Source organism: Belonocnema kinseyi, chromosome 1, assembly GCF_010883055.1.
Source record: "Belonocnema kinseyi isolate 2016_QV_RU_SX_M_011 chromosome 1, B_treatae_v1, whole genome shotgun sequence".
In the NCBI taxonomy this organism is placed as follows: domain Eukaryota; kingdom Metazoa; phylum Arthropoda; class Insecta; order Hymenoptera; family Cynipidae; genus Belonocnema; species Belonocnema kinseyi.
The window spans coordinates 165535325-165549375 of NC_046657.1; the positions used below are offsets into that span (position 1 = coordinate 165535325).

The 14051-nt window shown below is 33.7% G+C and overlaps 1 protein-coding gene and 1 long non-coding RNA gene across 2 annotated transcripts; both read right to left on the bottom strand.

Moving 5' to 3' along the window:
- Positions 1-218: 218 nt before the first annotated feature.
- Positions 219-6023, bottom strand: LOC117173095. Its single transcript, XR_004467106.1, has 4 exons — positions 5247-6023; positions 2394-2575; positions 351-531; positions 219-277 (listed from the first exon to the last, which is right to left on the bottom strand). It is a non-coding gene; the product is annotated as an uncharacterized LOC117173095 (long non-coding RNA).
- A 3191-nt stretch (positions 6024-9214) lies between these two features.
- On the bottom strand, positions 9215-9691 carry LOC117180930. Its single transcript, XM_033373572.1, has one exon. The coding sequence runs from the start codon at positions 9689-9691 to the stop codon at positions 9215-9217; it is 477 nt and encodes a 158-aa protein (XP_033229463.1).
- Positions 9692-14051: the final 4360 nt, after the last annotated feature.

Below are 14051 nucleotides of genomic sequence, written 5' to 3' on the forward strand. Positions count from 1 at the left end.
AGGAAATTTTTCGAGGTCGAATCCTGTCAACTCAGATTTCAGAAATTTTATAAGGCAAAGGAAAATCTTTTCGTGGAGATACAAAAAAGCGATTTTTAATAATCCATTTAAAAAAAGCTAAAATACATTTCGCCGTTTTATTTGCGGAATATAAATTACACATAAAAAATGTTCAAGAAAATAAAAAAATAAAATGAATTTCGAAAAAAATGTCAATTAACAGGTTTAGACCGCGCACCCTTCAATTTTTTCCACGTTTGTTGCTCTATTTCTACAACTAGCAAATACAAAATTGTTTTATTAGGTTTTTGAAGTAGAAAGGCATTGGGAGATAATTAAGGAGAACTTACCGAATTTTAATCAAGAGCAAAGCTTGCACTAAATTTAGTTGCATAACCCAGATATATGCAGCACCCAGATTAGAACCAATTAAAAACTTCCCAAGCGAATAGATCAAAATCATGGCATTCGAGAAGATGAATAAACCCATAGATTATTCGCGTGTCGCGAGAAATTGAATCTAAATCGGTTCTGAAAAGAAAGAAAAACCATGATAAGAATTCAAAAACATTTCAAGTTGAATTCTAAATAATTCAAATAATTTCGAACAAACTTTTTAAACAAAAAAATTATACGTTTGACGTATACGTTTGACGTATAAGTTTGACGAGAAGAAGTCGATGAAATTCATGAAAAAATCAAAGAAATTGAAAACAATTTAAAAATACGAAAAAGATTTATTGAATTCAGGAAATTTTAAAAGAGCTTACAAAAATTCAAGGGAATTCCAATAAATTTGACGAAATGCCTGAGACTTTTAGGTAAGTTTAAAAGACTTTGAGATTAAATGCAGAAAAACTGTTAAAAATATTGAAAAAATCCACTGAATTGGGTAGAATTGAGTAAACTTAAAAAAATTAGAGGAAATTAATCAAATTCAAGAGAATTCTAAAGAATTTAGGGTAAATTAACAATAATTGAGGGTGAATTATAAAAATATTTCTAAATCCAAAAACAATTCAAATGAATTGGACAACTTTTTTTTAAATGAAAAAAATGCCATTCATTTTAGTACAATGAGTGAATTGAAGGGAAATAAGAAGAAATTGATTTAAACATTATAAATCAAGCTGAATTTAAAAATGCAATCAAGTGAATTGAAAACAATTAAAAATATGAAAAAATTTATTGAATTAAGTAAGATAAAAATGATTTTAGAATAATTAAAGAGAATTGAAAAGAATTTAATGAAATGTCTAAGACTTTAACATTAAGAATTCAGCATAAATTAAAAAGGATTCAGGGCGAACTACAAATGAATTGCAAATAATATTTTTAAATCTTTTAAAATCATTCAAGTTATACGAAATCCCGCACTTTTTGTGAATACATTCTTAAAATTTATTCATTCATTCTTTAAAATAACCTAAAATATTTGAAACCCTTTAAAATCTGTTGAAATCTTTTTTTTAATTTGTACAACTCTTGAAAGTGCCAAGGTATTTGAGAGAATACCTGAAAATATTTAAAAAGCTTTGATCATTTTATCAATTAATCATCAGGATCAATTAAAATAGAACCTTTAGAAACACAAAAAATCCATTGAATTAAGTAGAATTTTAGTAAATTTACAATAAGTCAACAAAATTCAAAATAATTCAGGATAAATTAATAAAAATTCAGCGTGCCTTCCGAAATACGAGAAGAATCTTTATCCTAAACAATTTCAAGCGCTTTGAAGTCCCTTCAAATGAAAACCCTCCCACCGCACACTAGTGCGAATTCGCACCAGCAAAACTTTAAAGTTGCTAAAACTTTTCCCGTATTTGGTCACCATGCGATCATCATCATAAATAAATTTGATATTGATCTATATCTATATACAAAAAAATCCCGTGTCACGATGTTTGTCACCACTAAACTCCAAAACTACTTAACCGATCTTGATGAAATTTTGTATATTCTGTGTAATTTGGTCCAACTTAAAGGATAGGATACTTTTCATATCATTAAATTACCCAAATATTTTTTTATTGTAAATTAAATGTTTTTATTTGTATACTCCATAAGCAGCCAATGGATGGCCAAAAGTTTAGCATAATATAAATTCAACGTATTATAACTGAGCCACATAAACGATTTGATAAAAAACTGACTAATAGTGACTGTGACTATTTTTTAGACTTTTTATAGATTCCCTGATGCGATCATATTAAAATTTTTTAAAATGTTCCATTATGGGCTGCAAATAGGGTAGCATAGGGCCCCAATCTTGAAAATAGGGTAATTTTGGGACCTTGAATGAATATAGGGTACAATCGGGGATATAGGGACCAATCTTTGAGGCCTCCAAGTAGACAACAGATATTGGGAGACAATTAGGGAGAACTTACCGATTTTTTAAATGGATGAAGATTCGTGCAGATGCTGGATGAATGCCTCAGATGTACGCTCCATTTAGATCCAAACCAACGGAAAACTTCCAATTAAATACAGAAAATTTATGGCGTTCGAGAGGATCAGTAGTGATTCATGGATGATGTTTTTGCCCAAATATAATGAGAGTAGACCCGTTCTGAAAAGAATAAGACTCGTAAGGGACCGTACTTCAATTACCTAACAGCTCACTAGGTAGATAATTTGTTACAATTTATTACCCTTTCTGCCGAAGATTATCTTTTCAGTTATAAATTTTATTAATTGGATGGAAATTTAATAATTCTCTTGGAAAAGATATCCCTTTTGGTTTCAAATTCAAATGTTTTATTAAAAATTCAGCTCTTTTCATGGAATATTACAGTTCTGTTTAACATTCGACTTTTAATTAAAAAATTTACCTGTCTTAGTAGAATTTTCATTCTTCTTGAGCTGAAATACAACTATTTGGTTGAAAATTTGACTATTTGGTAGAAAATTAACTTATTATTCATATCCTTATTTTGGCGTTGGAAAGTGAACTGGAATCTTTCTTAGATACAAATTTAACTATTTTCTTTAAAGGTTTTTTTAAATTCATCTGTTTTGGAGAAAATTTAATTTTCTTGAATAAAAATACAACTGTTCGTTTGAAAATTAAAATATTTTTGGAAACGTTGTCTTTTTCATCTTAAAAGTCATCTGCTTTCGCAGAAATTACATCTTTCTTGGTTCAAGATGCAACTATTTTTGAAAATTCAGCTGTTTTGTTAAAAATTCCACTGTTTCGTAGAAAATTTACGTTTTTGTTTTGATGTTAAAAACTAAACAGAAATATTTTCTGGATAAAAGTTCGACTGTAAAAAAAATTGTTGTTTTTTATTAAATATCATCTGTTTTAGTACACATTTCATCTTTCTTGAATAAAAATGTAACTATTTGGTAGAGAATTTTAATATTTTTAAAAAATTCATTCTTTTTGGTTGAAAAAATTGGTCTTTCTGAATGGGACATTCAATTTTCATAAAAACTTATTTTTGGTAAAAAAACCCATATTTTGATCTTGAAAAGTCAACTGGAATTTTTTTGGATGAGAATGCAACTATTTTTTGAATAAAAATTCACCTGTTTCAACAAAAATGTCATCTTTTTGGATAAAAATGCAACTACATATTTAATAGATAATTAAAAGATCTGATTAAAAAGTAATCTTTTTTGGTTAAAAATTCGGCTTTTTGGATTAAAATTTAGATTTCTTTCGTAGAAAATTATTTCTTGTTCAAAAGTTCACATTTTGATCGTAAAAAAAACTGAAATCTTTTTTAACAGAAGATTCAACCATTTTTTTTAGAAATTTTATATTTTTAATTTAAAAACTAATTTGTTTGAGTAGAAATTCACTTTGTTAAGAAATCAGATTTTTTAAAAGTCTTTGGTCTAAAATTTAACTGTTTAGTAGAAAAGCCTGTTTTTGAACTGAAAATGTAACATTTATATTTTTTAAGATTCAACTTTTTCCTTTGAAAAATTTCTTTTTTTGGTAAAAATGCAACAGTTTCATGTACAATTACGTTTTTTCTGAAGTCAAATTTTGGTAGAAAAATGAGTCTTTTGAAACGAAGGTTCAAAAATTGAGAACTTTTGTTTCTTTTTTGAGTCAAAAATCCAATTTGTTCAAAATTTATCTTTTCCTTTTTAAAATTCTTTTTTTTTGTACTCTTTTTTAGTAAAATAGAAACTATAACACTTTTTTGTTAGAAATGTATCTTTTAAGGTAGATAATTCAACTATCATGTTACAAAATACATTATTTTGTTGAAAATTGAAGTATTTTGTTAAAAAGCCACCTTTTATAGTAGAAAATGCATTTTTTGTTTAAAATCAATTAATCAATGTAAAAATTTTAAATTAATATCTGAAATACTGTTTTATTCCGCTTACAAAAGATTCTATGTTAAAAGTATTACAAGATTAAAATGCTGGTATTTGAATATTAATGATCAAGGAAAATGAAAAATTAGTAAAGGAAAAATCAGGGAATTTCAAAAAAGAAGTTCTCGGATACCCAGTCTAATTCTACTAAAATAAATAGCAAAAATTAGATAGGGCCGATCATCTGTTACGTAATTTAAGTACGGCCCCTAAGTGACTGGTGTTTCTTTGGGACATTTTTTTACTTGGGTTTTCAAGCAGATGGATAAGGTTAAGACTCTAGTTAGTGACACTGTTAGTTTTAAGGAGTAAAAGATTTAGCTTTTCACTGCTGGAGACACTTCGATCACGAATTCTTTAGTAAATGCACAAGAACGCCTATATATGATCGACTGATTTAATCCTTTAAAGAACTGCTGAACCACGCAGTTTCATAGTCGTGAGGCAGCGTGTGCCAGTCTCAACAATGGATCGTCATCAGTTTACAATAGACTGTTTAAGTTTCCCCTGACTAATTCAGTCCCAAGGTCAGTGCGAGGAAACTCCCAAAACTGTTCTTACATAGGCGTTCTTGTAAGTCAAGTATTGCTTTTTAATACTAAGTGGATGATGGCAGCAATGTGCACATTGCTTATTAATAATTATTAATGTTTTGTGTACTCCATACTAGTGGATGGGTTAGTGACACTTGTGATGCGCTGCTTTGATAACTATTCCTCGGACATATTTATATGCAATTTAATATTAAAGCGTGCTAATTTTTACAAAGCCTTCATTTAAACTTTGATTTCAACTAAAATTTTTAATAAATAAAGAAATTAAACTAGGATTTCACTCACTGGTCGCATGTCACTAACTGGGCCATTAACCTTATTAGAAGATAATTAATGAGAACTCACCGAAATCGGATAAATTGGAATGCTCGTACATAAGCCGCTTGAATGCCCAGATGTACGTTTCATTTAGATCCGAACCAAAAGGAAATTTTCAAATGAAGACAAAAAATGTATGGCGTTCGGGAAGATTAGCAGAGATCCATGGATGATGTTCTTGACCCAAGGAATCGTATAACGGAGAGTAACCAGTTGTTACAACGGACCTCTATGGACAGATTTCCGATAGGCAATTATCAAATTTTGGTAAAGAGTCTTCAAGATCGAAGAAATCAACTGGAAGGCCCATCCAATCTAAAAAGTTGGGACCTCTTCGTTCTTTCTGATTATAAGTCTTTCTCTGGGATGCTAAAGGACGGGTGTAGTTGTTGATTTTCGATACCCTGCTTTGTCGAGATAGTAACTTCCTCTTTCACATTGAATTTGTAAATTCGCGTTTGACGTCGCGTTTTCACAATTTATCATGCTCAATATAGAAGCATTTATCATTATTCTAATCGACAATGAGAACATTACTTGAAGGTGATACGGCAATTACAATCGTTTATATTATTTGTATTACAAAAAGAATCTTGTAGGATGGCATACATTGCTAGTTCGGTATAAATACATACCAATATAAACAATGAAAAACATGATAAGCACCTATTGATATGAAAAAGTTTGTAATACATCTTTAATAAAGTTAGAATCACAGATAAAAAATTCCGGAACGTCGAACATTTGAATTACAAACTGAAAATCACGTTTATGTGTTTGAAATTGGGAACGTACAAATAAACAAAATTTGTGACTTATTTTTGGTAAAACTAGAAACAGTTAAATAGCGTGAAAGAAATTTATAATGCATAATTTTATTCACCGCGGGAAAAACAGTTCTATGTAAAATATAAGTGGAGAAATACATTTTGTTTATTTGAAAGTTTACATATTTAGATATATAACACCAACTAACAAATAATTTATGTATACGTTGTTTTTTTCAAAGAAGTTTCACGCATTTATACACTTGTCACATACTATGATAGGGAACACCTCCACTCTCTTAAATTTTTATAGAGTGAATCATACATTTCATAACTGCAAAGAAGTATTGCTGTTCAATATTGACATTTGTTTAATTAAAAAATGCGGCCATGTACGTAGAATAGGGCATTCAAAAACCTCTATTTTATCACATTTTAAATATCTCAAAGATAAAAAACTCCGAACAACGTACCGTCGACCAGATACTCTTTCTATAAAATGGAAAATCTAGTATTGATTAGGCCCGATGCACAGTGGGGAAAAACGTACAAATTTTGCAATTTTGAATTTACAAAGCTTGCAAGTGCGAACTTGCCTGCCGCGCAGTCGTTTGACCTCGTGACAATCACATTTTTGTCCTGGCAGAAATTAAATTGCACGTAAAACAAAAACAAAAAAACAAAGAATATGCTATGTACATTTCCAAAGTGATACCCAGGAAACAAGAAACGATTGACGGCGTTTCAATCTTTATTTCAATTCGTATGAGATGTGTATCTTCAAGAGGAATGGCAGATTGCTGATGATAGGTTAGAGGTGCCAGTGATTTCTGTCAACAGTTTTTTTGTCAAAAGAAATCATTATTTTAGTATAACTGACATAAAAGTGACATAAAAGTGAACTTAAAATAAATTTTGATTAATTTATACATAGGATATTTACTATCTAAAAAATTATAACCTAAAAGTTACATTAGTGTTCGTATTTCATTTTTGATCGTCTACAATTAATATTTGTTGCATATTTTGAACTAAATATTTTGTTATATGCATTAACTAAAGTATATTTTAGCTTATGTTGTGTTGAAACTTATATGATATAGTAAAATAATTATTTACGTGACAGAAACAGTTTTAACAGGAAATGTGTTTTTTTTCACTAAATACGATAAAAACTCTACTTTGAACACTTAGTTTTGGGAAAATATTAATTTTTTGCATTTAATTATTGTTCTAAACTAGTAAAAACAGTGCTGAAATTGGTTTTAGGCCCAATTTAAAATGCAAATTAAAAATACAACGTGGTTTCACAAGTTAGCGACAGTGGACAGTCCCTAACTTATCTGCATTTTCCTATTCAAATTTCCTTGCAGCCACTTCCCATTCACTACAATTAAATAATGAAGAGCGTAATCTGCATTATACAATTGATCGGACTTCATCCAACATCAATTGTATGATGCGATTCGTTTATGTAAAAGGAAATCTGCACTATTGAACGAGTACATCTCCGAATTTGGCTTGACAGATTTAAGTCAGTCCAAATAGCTGACCAATTCAAAGAGTCCCAAGACAATTGAAATGCAACTTTGTCAATCTGGAATTTTAAGATACACATTTCAAAGCGCTCCAGTTCAATCGTTTTTTTTCCTGGGTAGTCAACGCGGAATCTAATGTGAGATTCGTTTAGCAGTTCTGATGTCCGTTGAATTATATTTGTAGTAGTAAATTATATTTACAATTATTCATTGATTCTAGTATACAAATTTGAATTCTCTGGTTCATGATGGAACTAAATCGAACCAGTGAATTGATAGTTTACAATGCGAATTACTGTAGCTGAAAATCGGAGTGGAAGTTAATTGTGTGCTTCAACCCCTGCGATACAATGAAAACATTTCTTACTTGTACGATTCTAAGTTATATTTATCAGAAATTTTCTTGAAATATGTGGAAAACCATCAATTAAATTGTATCTAAATATGACCTATATATGTAACGCACATGACTGGAGCGTTTCTAGTGAGAGTATATGGATAAAATATTGATAAATAATGTTAAATTGTTTTTTAATTGGCACTATGGTCTATTATCGTTGAGACTTCTAGGTTAATATATAGTCTCACGTGACGTCACAAATTTATCTTTCCAAGTATAGCGTATTACATTGTGCGTTGGCGAGTAAACGAAAATGTTTATTAAGATATTAAAGTTGGGCCCTAAGAGTATTAACTTCACATTTAACTCCAGGAATAAATTTTATCTTTAAATTGAATAAAAAAACGCAGTAGCACGTTTACCTGACGAAAGGTAAAATTTGTCTGACGAAAAATAAAATTTATCTGACGAAAATATTTATGTGACATGTGTGATATGTCAAACGGCTGCGCCTCGGTTCAGCAAAAAATTTCTTCCATAAATTTGAAAATCCTCGCGATATGTTGAACAAACCTTTAGTTTCTGGTGATCCTGATGAAGACTTCAAAAATTGTGAACAAGCAGTACAAAATATAAACAAACCAAAGTGCAGCCTATGTATTCTGTGAGTGTAGGTGAATGATTTTTTTTGTTAAAATCATTTAAATATTTTAACACGATTTAAAAAATGAATACCGCGAGGATGTGAAAATTTTCGTAGAAATTGTTTTCGGTGAACCTAGACGCAGCCCATTGACATATCAGATATATCAAATAAATATTTTCGTCAGATAAATTTGATAAAATTGTAAATATTAAAATTTTAAACATGCTGTAATAATGATATGTGGATTTCATATAACATCATAACATCTTCGTATATATTTACAGCACTTACCCACAACTAACACCTAATAATATATTGATAAACGTTCAATACTGCAAATTAGGATCAGTAGTTTAATTTTACTGAAATGTGTAATGTGTTCAATTTTTTAAATGAATTACAACTGTTAATAACCACTTTGCTTGATTTCATCTGTGGCCTGGTTACATACCTGAAAATAAAAATTTTAATTAACAGTAAACCATTATGGAATAATATGTGTACCGTGAGCGTTTCCCAGCACAAATTAATGATATCCCACTTCTGACAACAAAAGTTACAAGAGCTTTTTTTTCTAAACAGCTCTAAGAGTGCCTTTTCTCTCACCACGTTTGTCAATCATCGAATTAATATTTATTTATTTATTGAACAGTGAACAGACAAAGCCCTTTTGTTACAAACTAAATTTTTTTAAGACTATGTACTTAAGTATAATAACTATTGTGCTTAGGCCGCGCTGTTGTCGGCATGGTATACGATTTTTCGCAGATTACTTCTGAATCGCGTTGCTGAGGTTTCGAAAAATCTAATTCCTTGGAGATTTGATTAGCTTCACTTATGCTGCTGTAATCGTGATTTTGTCTATTTATCGGCATACCCAGTTGCCTAGCTGCAAATCGTAGAAATCTATTTTGTACGCGTTCAAGTCTTATGGCGTAGTTGCAAAAGGTAGGCTTCCATACCACTGAGGCAAATTCTAAGAGAAGTCTTACTAGCAAGAAATACAACGTTTTTAGGGCAAGCGGGTTTTTGAATTTCGATGCATTTCTTGTGACAAAGCCCAGCGATCTGAGGGCTTTGTTGATTCCATTTGCAGCTTGTGCATTTAATGTTAAGGAATCATCTAGCAGTATCCCAAGGCCTAGCACCACGGCGACCCTAGTAAGTTCCTCTCCTGCCATGTTGTACTGATGAGTAAGGATAGATTTACTACGAGAAAAGGTTATGATCGAATACTTCTGCACGTTCAGTTGCATCCCATTCTCAGTGCACCACGTCTGCAGTTGATCGAGATCTGACTGAAGGCTGATGCAATCAGACTGGGAACGGATTGTTTTGTATATCTTTAGAACATCAGCAAGGAAGAGAAAAAATCAGAATTTTATAATCAAACTAATATAGTTGACATGGAGAAGAAATAGGAGAGGGCCGAGATGCGAGCCCTGTGGGACCTTGGAAGTAGCTTGAAAGGGTTTCCAGTAGCTGCTTTTGACGCGAACTGACTGCCATCCTTCGCTAAGATAGCTTGTCAGCCACATGAGCACATTGTTTGAAACCCACAGCGCTCTAAGCTTTGCCACAAGAATTCCATGATCAACTTTATCAAACGCCTTCCAAAAATCTGTATATATGGCGTCGACCTGGAATCCTGATTCTATCTCGTTAATGAGGTAGTGGGTACAGACACATAGATTTGTGGTGGTAGATCTCCCCCTCCTGAAGCCATGCCGCTCCTCGATAATAGTATTAGACGAGGTAAGGTATAATTTGTCGCTGATTATATTTTCGAATATTTTAGGAATCGCATTGAGTATGGTTATGGGTCGGTAGTTTTTGACTTCATTACGGTTCCCGTTTTTGAGGATGGGAATTACGATGCCCTTTTTCAACTCAAAAGGAAAATGACCTTCCGTGAGTGACTTGTTAAATAAGAGGAACAGTAGTTGTAAAAATGTGGAGCAGCAGGATTTCAGGAGGGAGGGAGGTACACATTATTAGTTGGCGTTTGGTAAACAGATTTGAAAAAAGATGCGAAAAGCCCGGCTATGTCTTCACCAGTATCAGCAGTTTCTCCGTTTAACAAAATTTTGTTTGGAATACCATAGTTTTCACGCATGGAATTTGTGTATTTACAAAAAGTTTTTGGGTTCGATATTATTGATCTTTATATATCGTCAAGGTACTTTTTGTAGCATGAGTCGGCTAGACGTTTACTCTGGGCCCTAAGATTAAAAAACTGTTGGTAATTGATGTTGGTTCGCGTTTGTTTATATTTAGGGTGAGCAATATTTTTCGCTGTTATCAACTCTTTGAGCTCACCACTGGGATGTATGTCATTTTCTGAATAAGTTTCGTTGATAAGAATGTTTACATTTTTTTCTAGGGTCAGAGGAGGATGGTAGTTGTCAATAGGTATGTGGGGTTCTATTTCTATGACGACAGAGTCTGTTATGCTGTTGGTTAAAAATAAACCTAATAAAGAGACATAGACATTAAATTTGTCTTTAATTTGAGCTAATGTTATATAATCTAACGTGTCCGAGATCGTGTTGACAATGTGTAATTGTTGCGTTCCTATGGGTGTGCAACTAGGTCCAAGATCAGGATCGGCGTTCCAGGAAGCATAGGGCATGTTAGAATGGCTAAATATACTCAAAGCTGCACTTGGGAAGAAAAGAAAAGGTCTTCAAGTATCGAGCATAGATCAACATATTTTCCCTATTACTATTTTGACTACTACGTGCTCTACAGAAGTAATATTCTTAGGGAGTTTAACATATCCTAAGCCTTGATTCACCACTATCATAAACTCGCCACCACGTTGACAATCACTAGTTAAAACATTTCTATCTAGTCTAAAAATATCGAATCCCATAAATCCTAGTTCCGCCGAATTTATGCCTTCGTGTAACCACGTCTCAGAAAAAAAATGATATTCTAACAGCAAGTTGGAACTGATTTGCGCAGGTTATCGAGTTTTGTACGTACACTCCTGACGTTTTGATATCAGATTGACAGGATTGTACTCGAGCGCTTAGGGAGGGGAGTACTTACATTTAAACGCTTGTTGGTGTGTGTTATGTGCCAGTTGCTTCTTCCCCTGTTGTATTGTGCTTCGTCATCAATGAAATTCCCCCTTTGAAGGATATTTTCAGATCCATCTCTCCCCTATTGCGTCGACTTTCCAGGTTGGTCTTTACTGCAGCAATTTCCTTCAGTTGCATTTTTGCTTTGTCTAGGGAGATCCACAGGGATTTCAGCCTCTTTTCCTGTTTTAGTTCCCTCTTCGCAGTTATGAATGCACGAAGTAGAGCATGCGCAGATGTCTCCGTGTCGCAGATCAGTTTGACAGCTCGCGGTTTTATCTGGGCCTGTGAAAATGTGCCATTTTTAAGTGCTCTTAAATTTGTGAGGTGAGTGCCGGAAACAATGCCAGTTAAGGTTTCAGTAATGAGGGTCTTCATGACATTTTCTTTTTGCGAACTATTTCCAGATATGGCTTGATCTGGTAGGCCGAAAAGGATAAGATTTTTTCTCCTAAGATTACGCTGCTCCATTTCAGAGACGCTGAGAATAATTAAATGGGTTTCGTCAACCTTTTTGAGAGGTGGGTGAGTATTCAAGTTGTCTAGTGTACCTTCTACGACAGAGATCCTGTTTGTTATGTCCTCCATGTCCTACTCTGCATCGCCGATCCTCACTATGGCGTTGTCGATTTTTGATGTCAACTTATCAAACTTTGTTGATAGGGAATCAACTGAATTTTTGCACGAGGAGACTTCGTTAAGTTGCAGTGTGTTCGCAGCTAAGGCAGCTCGGACAATTTTCTCCACATCCTGTGCAGTGACTGGTGCAGATGCAGATTCCGTCTTCCTGGGCGTGCTAGGTCTTTGTTGCCTGCAACACTTTGAGAATGCTCCGTTTTCCAATTTCTCGGTACGATCTGCACAAGCTGGATGGAACGGGGCCTTCCAACTAGGGCAGAACACTGCGTCAACATCTTTACCTTTGCGCCCGACACAAGTCTTTTTCGGAGCAAGTTTATCCATTCCCTCCATCCATTTTCGACGAAGCTTTGTAGGTCAGGATCAGTACGAAGCAAAAATATGATTTACACTGGGAGATAGTACGCGAGTGGTCTTTCACCCTAAGTATCGAAAGAAAGGGGCAGAAAAATACCACTACCTCTTTCCTTCTATTGTTCATAAAGTCCATACCGGAATCTCCGAACATGGAAGAGGGCACTATGATCAGGTGACGTCATAGCGAAATTTCTATTTAGTCCTTTACCATGATGTTTAAGGGTTTTGAGTGGAAAAAGTCACTGATAACAAGAAGTCTGCTCAGACCCATAGGGCGCCGATGACCCAGGAAACAGCAATTGGCAGAGGAAGTCGATCCAAGCAGGTACTACGCTCTGATTGGTGCCACTGTAAACGGGCCACGAAGTGAACCTGCCGCTTAGGTGTTGCGCGTTACTTCACTCTCGTTTCGATATCCCCGTAGGAGATACACGGTGGTGAATTCACAGGTGGGCTATGAATTGAACTTAAAATTAGTGGAGAATTTCAGACATACCTAAGAAAGTAATAACACTAGAAGCGCCGGAGGGTATAATTTCGACCTTTTTGACAGTTTTAGAAAGATTTTTTCTGCCCGGTGAAAAATTTCATTACTGAAAAAAATATAAACGCTGGTCGTGAAAATAAATTTACGGGGAATGGGTTATTCCTAACCTAAAATTAAGTTATCAAATTCGAACACATCATTTGATAGTGAAAGTAACAGCATTTTCGTTTGTTCAAATTTCGGTACAATTTCCGAATCGGGCTACGTACGGACAGTGACCATTAACACCTCTAGCCACGCCGAGCTAATATTGTCCAAACCTAAACTTGACATCCCAAATAAAAGTAATGTCGATAACCGAAAGGTGCGTTTAATACAAATTCATCAGGAATCGCACACACCGAATGTTCACATGAGTAACCTTAGGCAAATTGCGACGGAAGTCAAAACTACGGATAGTTTGTACCGACGCCTGGTGAATCCTGACTTGTGCGTCTTTTGGTTGTTAAACATAAAGGTCCACTGATAGTTGCTCTCGCTCGGAGTTATCGGAGTCCGAGGATAAATATACATATAAGAAAAGGAAAACATAAATCAAAAATGATTCGCTGAAGTGTCGAAAGTGCCAATATGGAGAGTGACTCTCGTTCCGGACTCCCAAGCGAAGTGAAGGAAGCGGATTAATTCGGCAATGTGAGGCAGGTCATGTCACCTCCCATCTAAAAGTGAAGCGCCAACATTTTATGACTTTTCCTATGTTTGGATACTTAGTATCTATGCGAAATTGCTTAAAACTTTGATAATATGGCTAAGGTCCAATTTGGACCCTCCGGCCTTCTAGGTATGCGATTTTTCCAGCCCTTCTTGTGTTAAAGACTTAGTTTAAATGTCGGGCAAGAAAAGCAGTCTCCGCGTTACGATCCATGTTCAATGTTAGCAGTGTATATTAACTTAAATTTTCGGAACCGACTA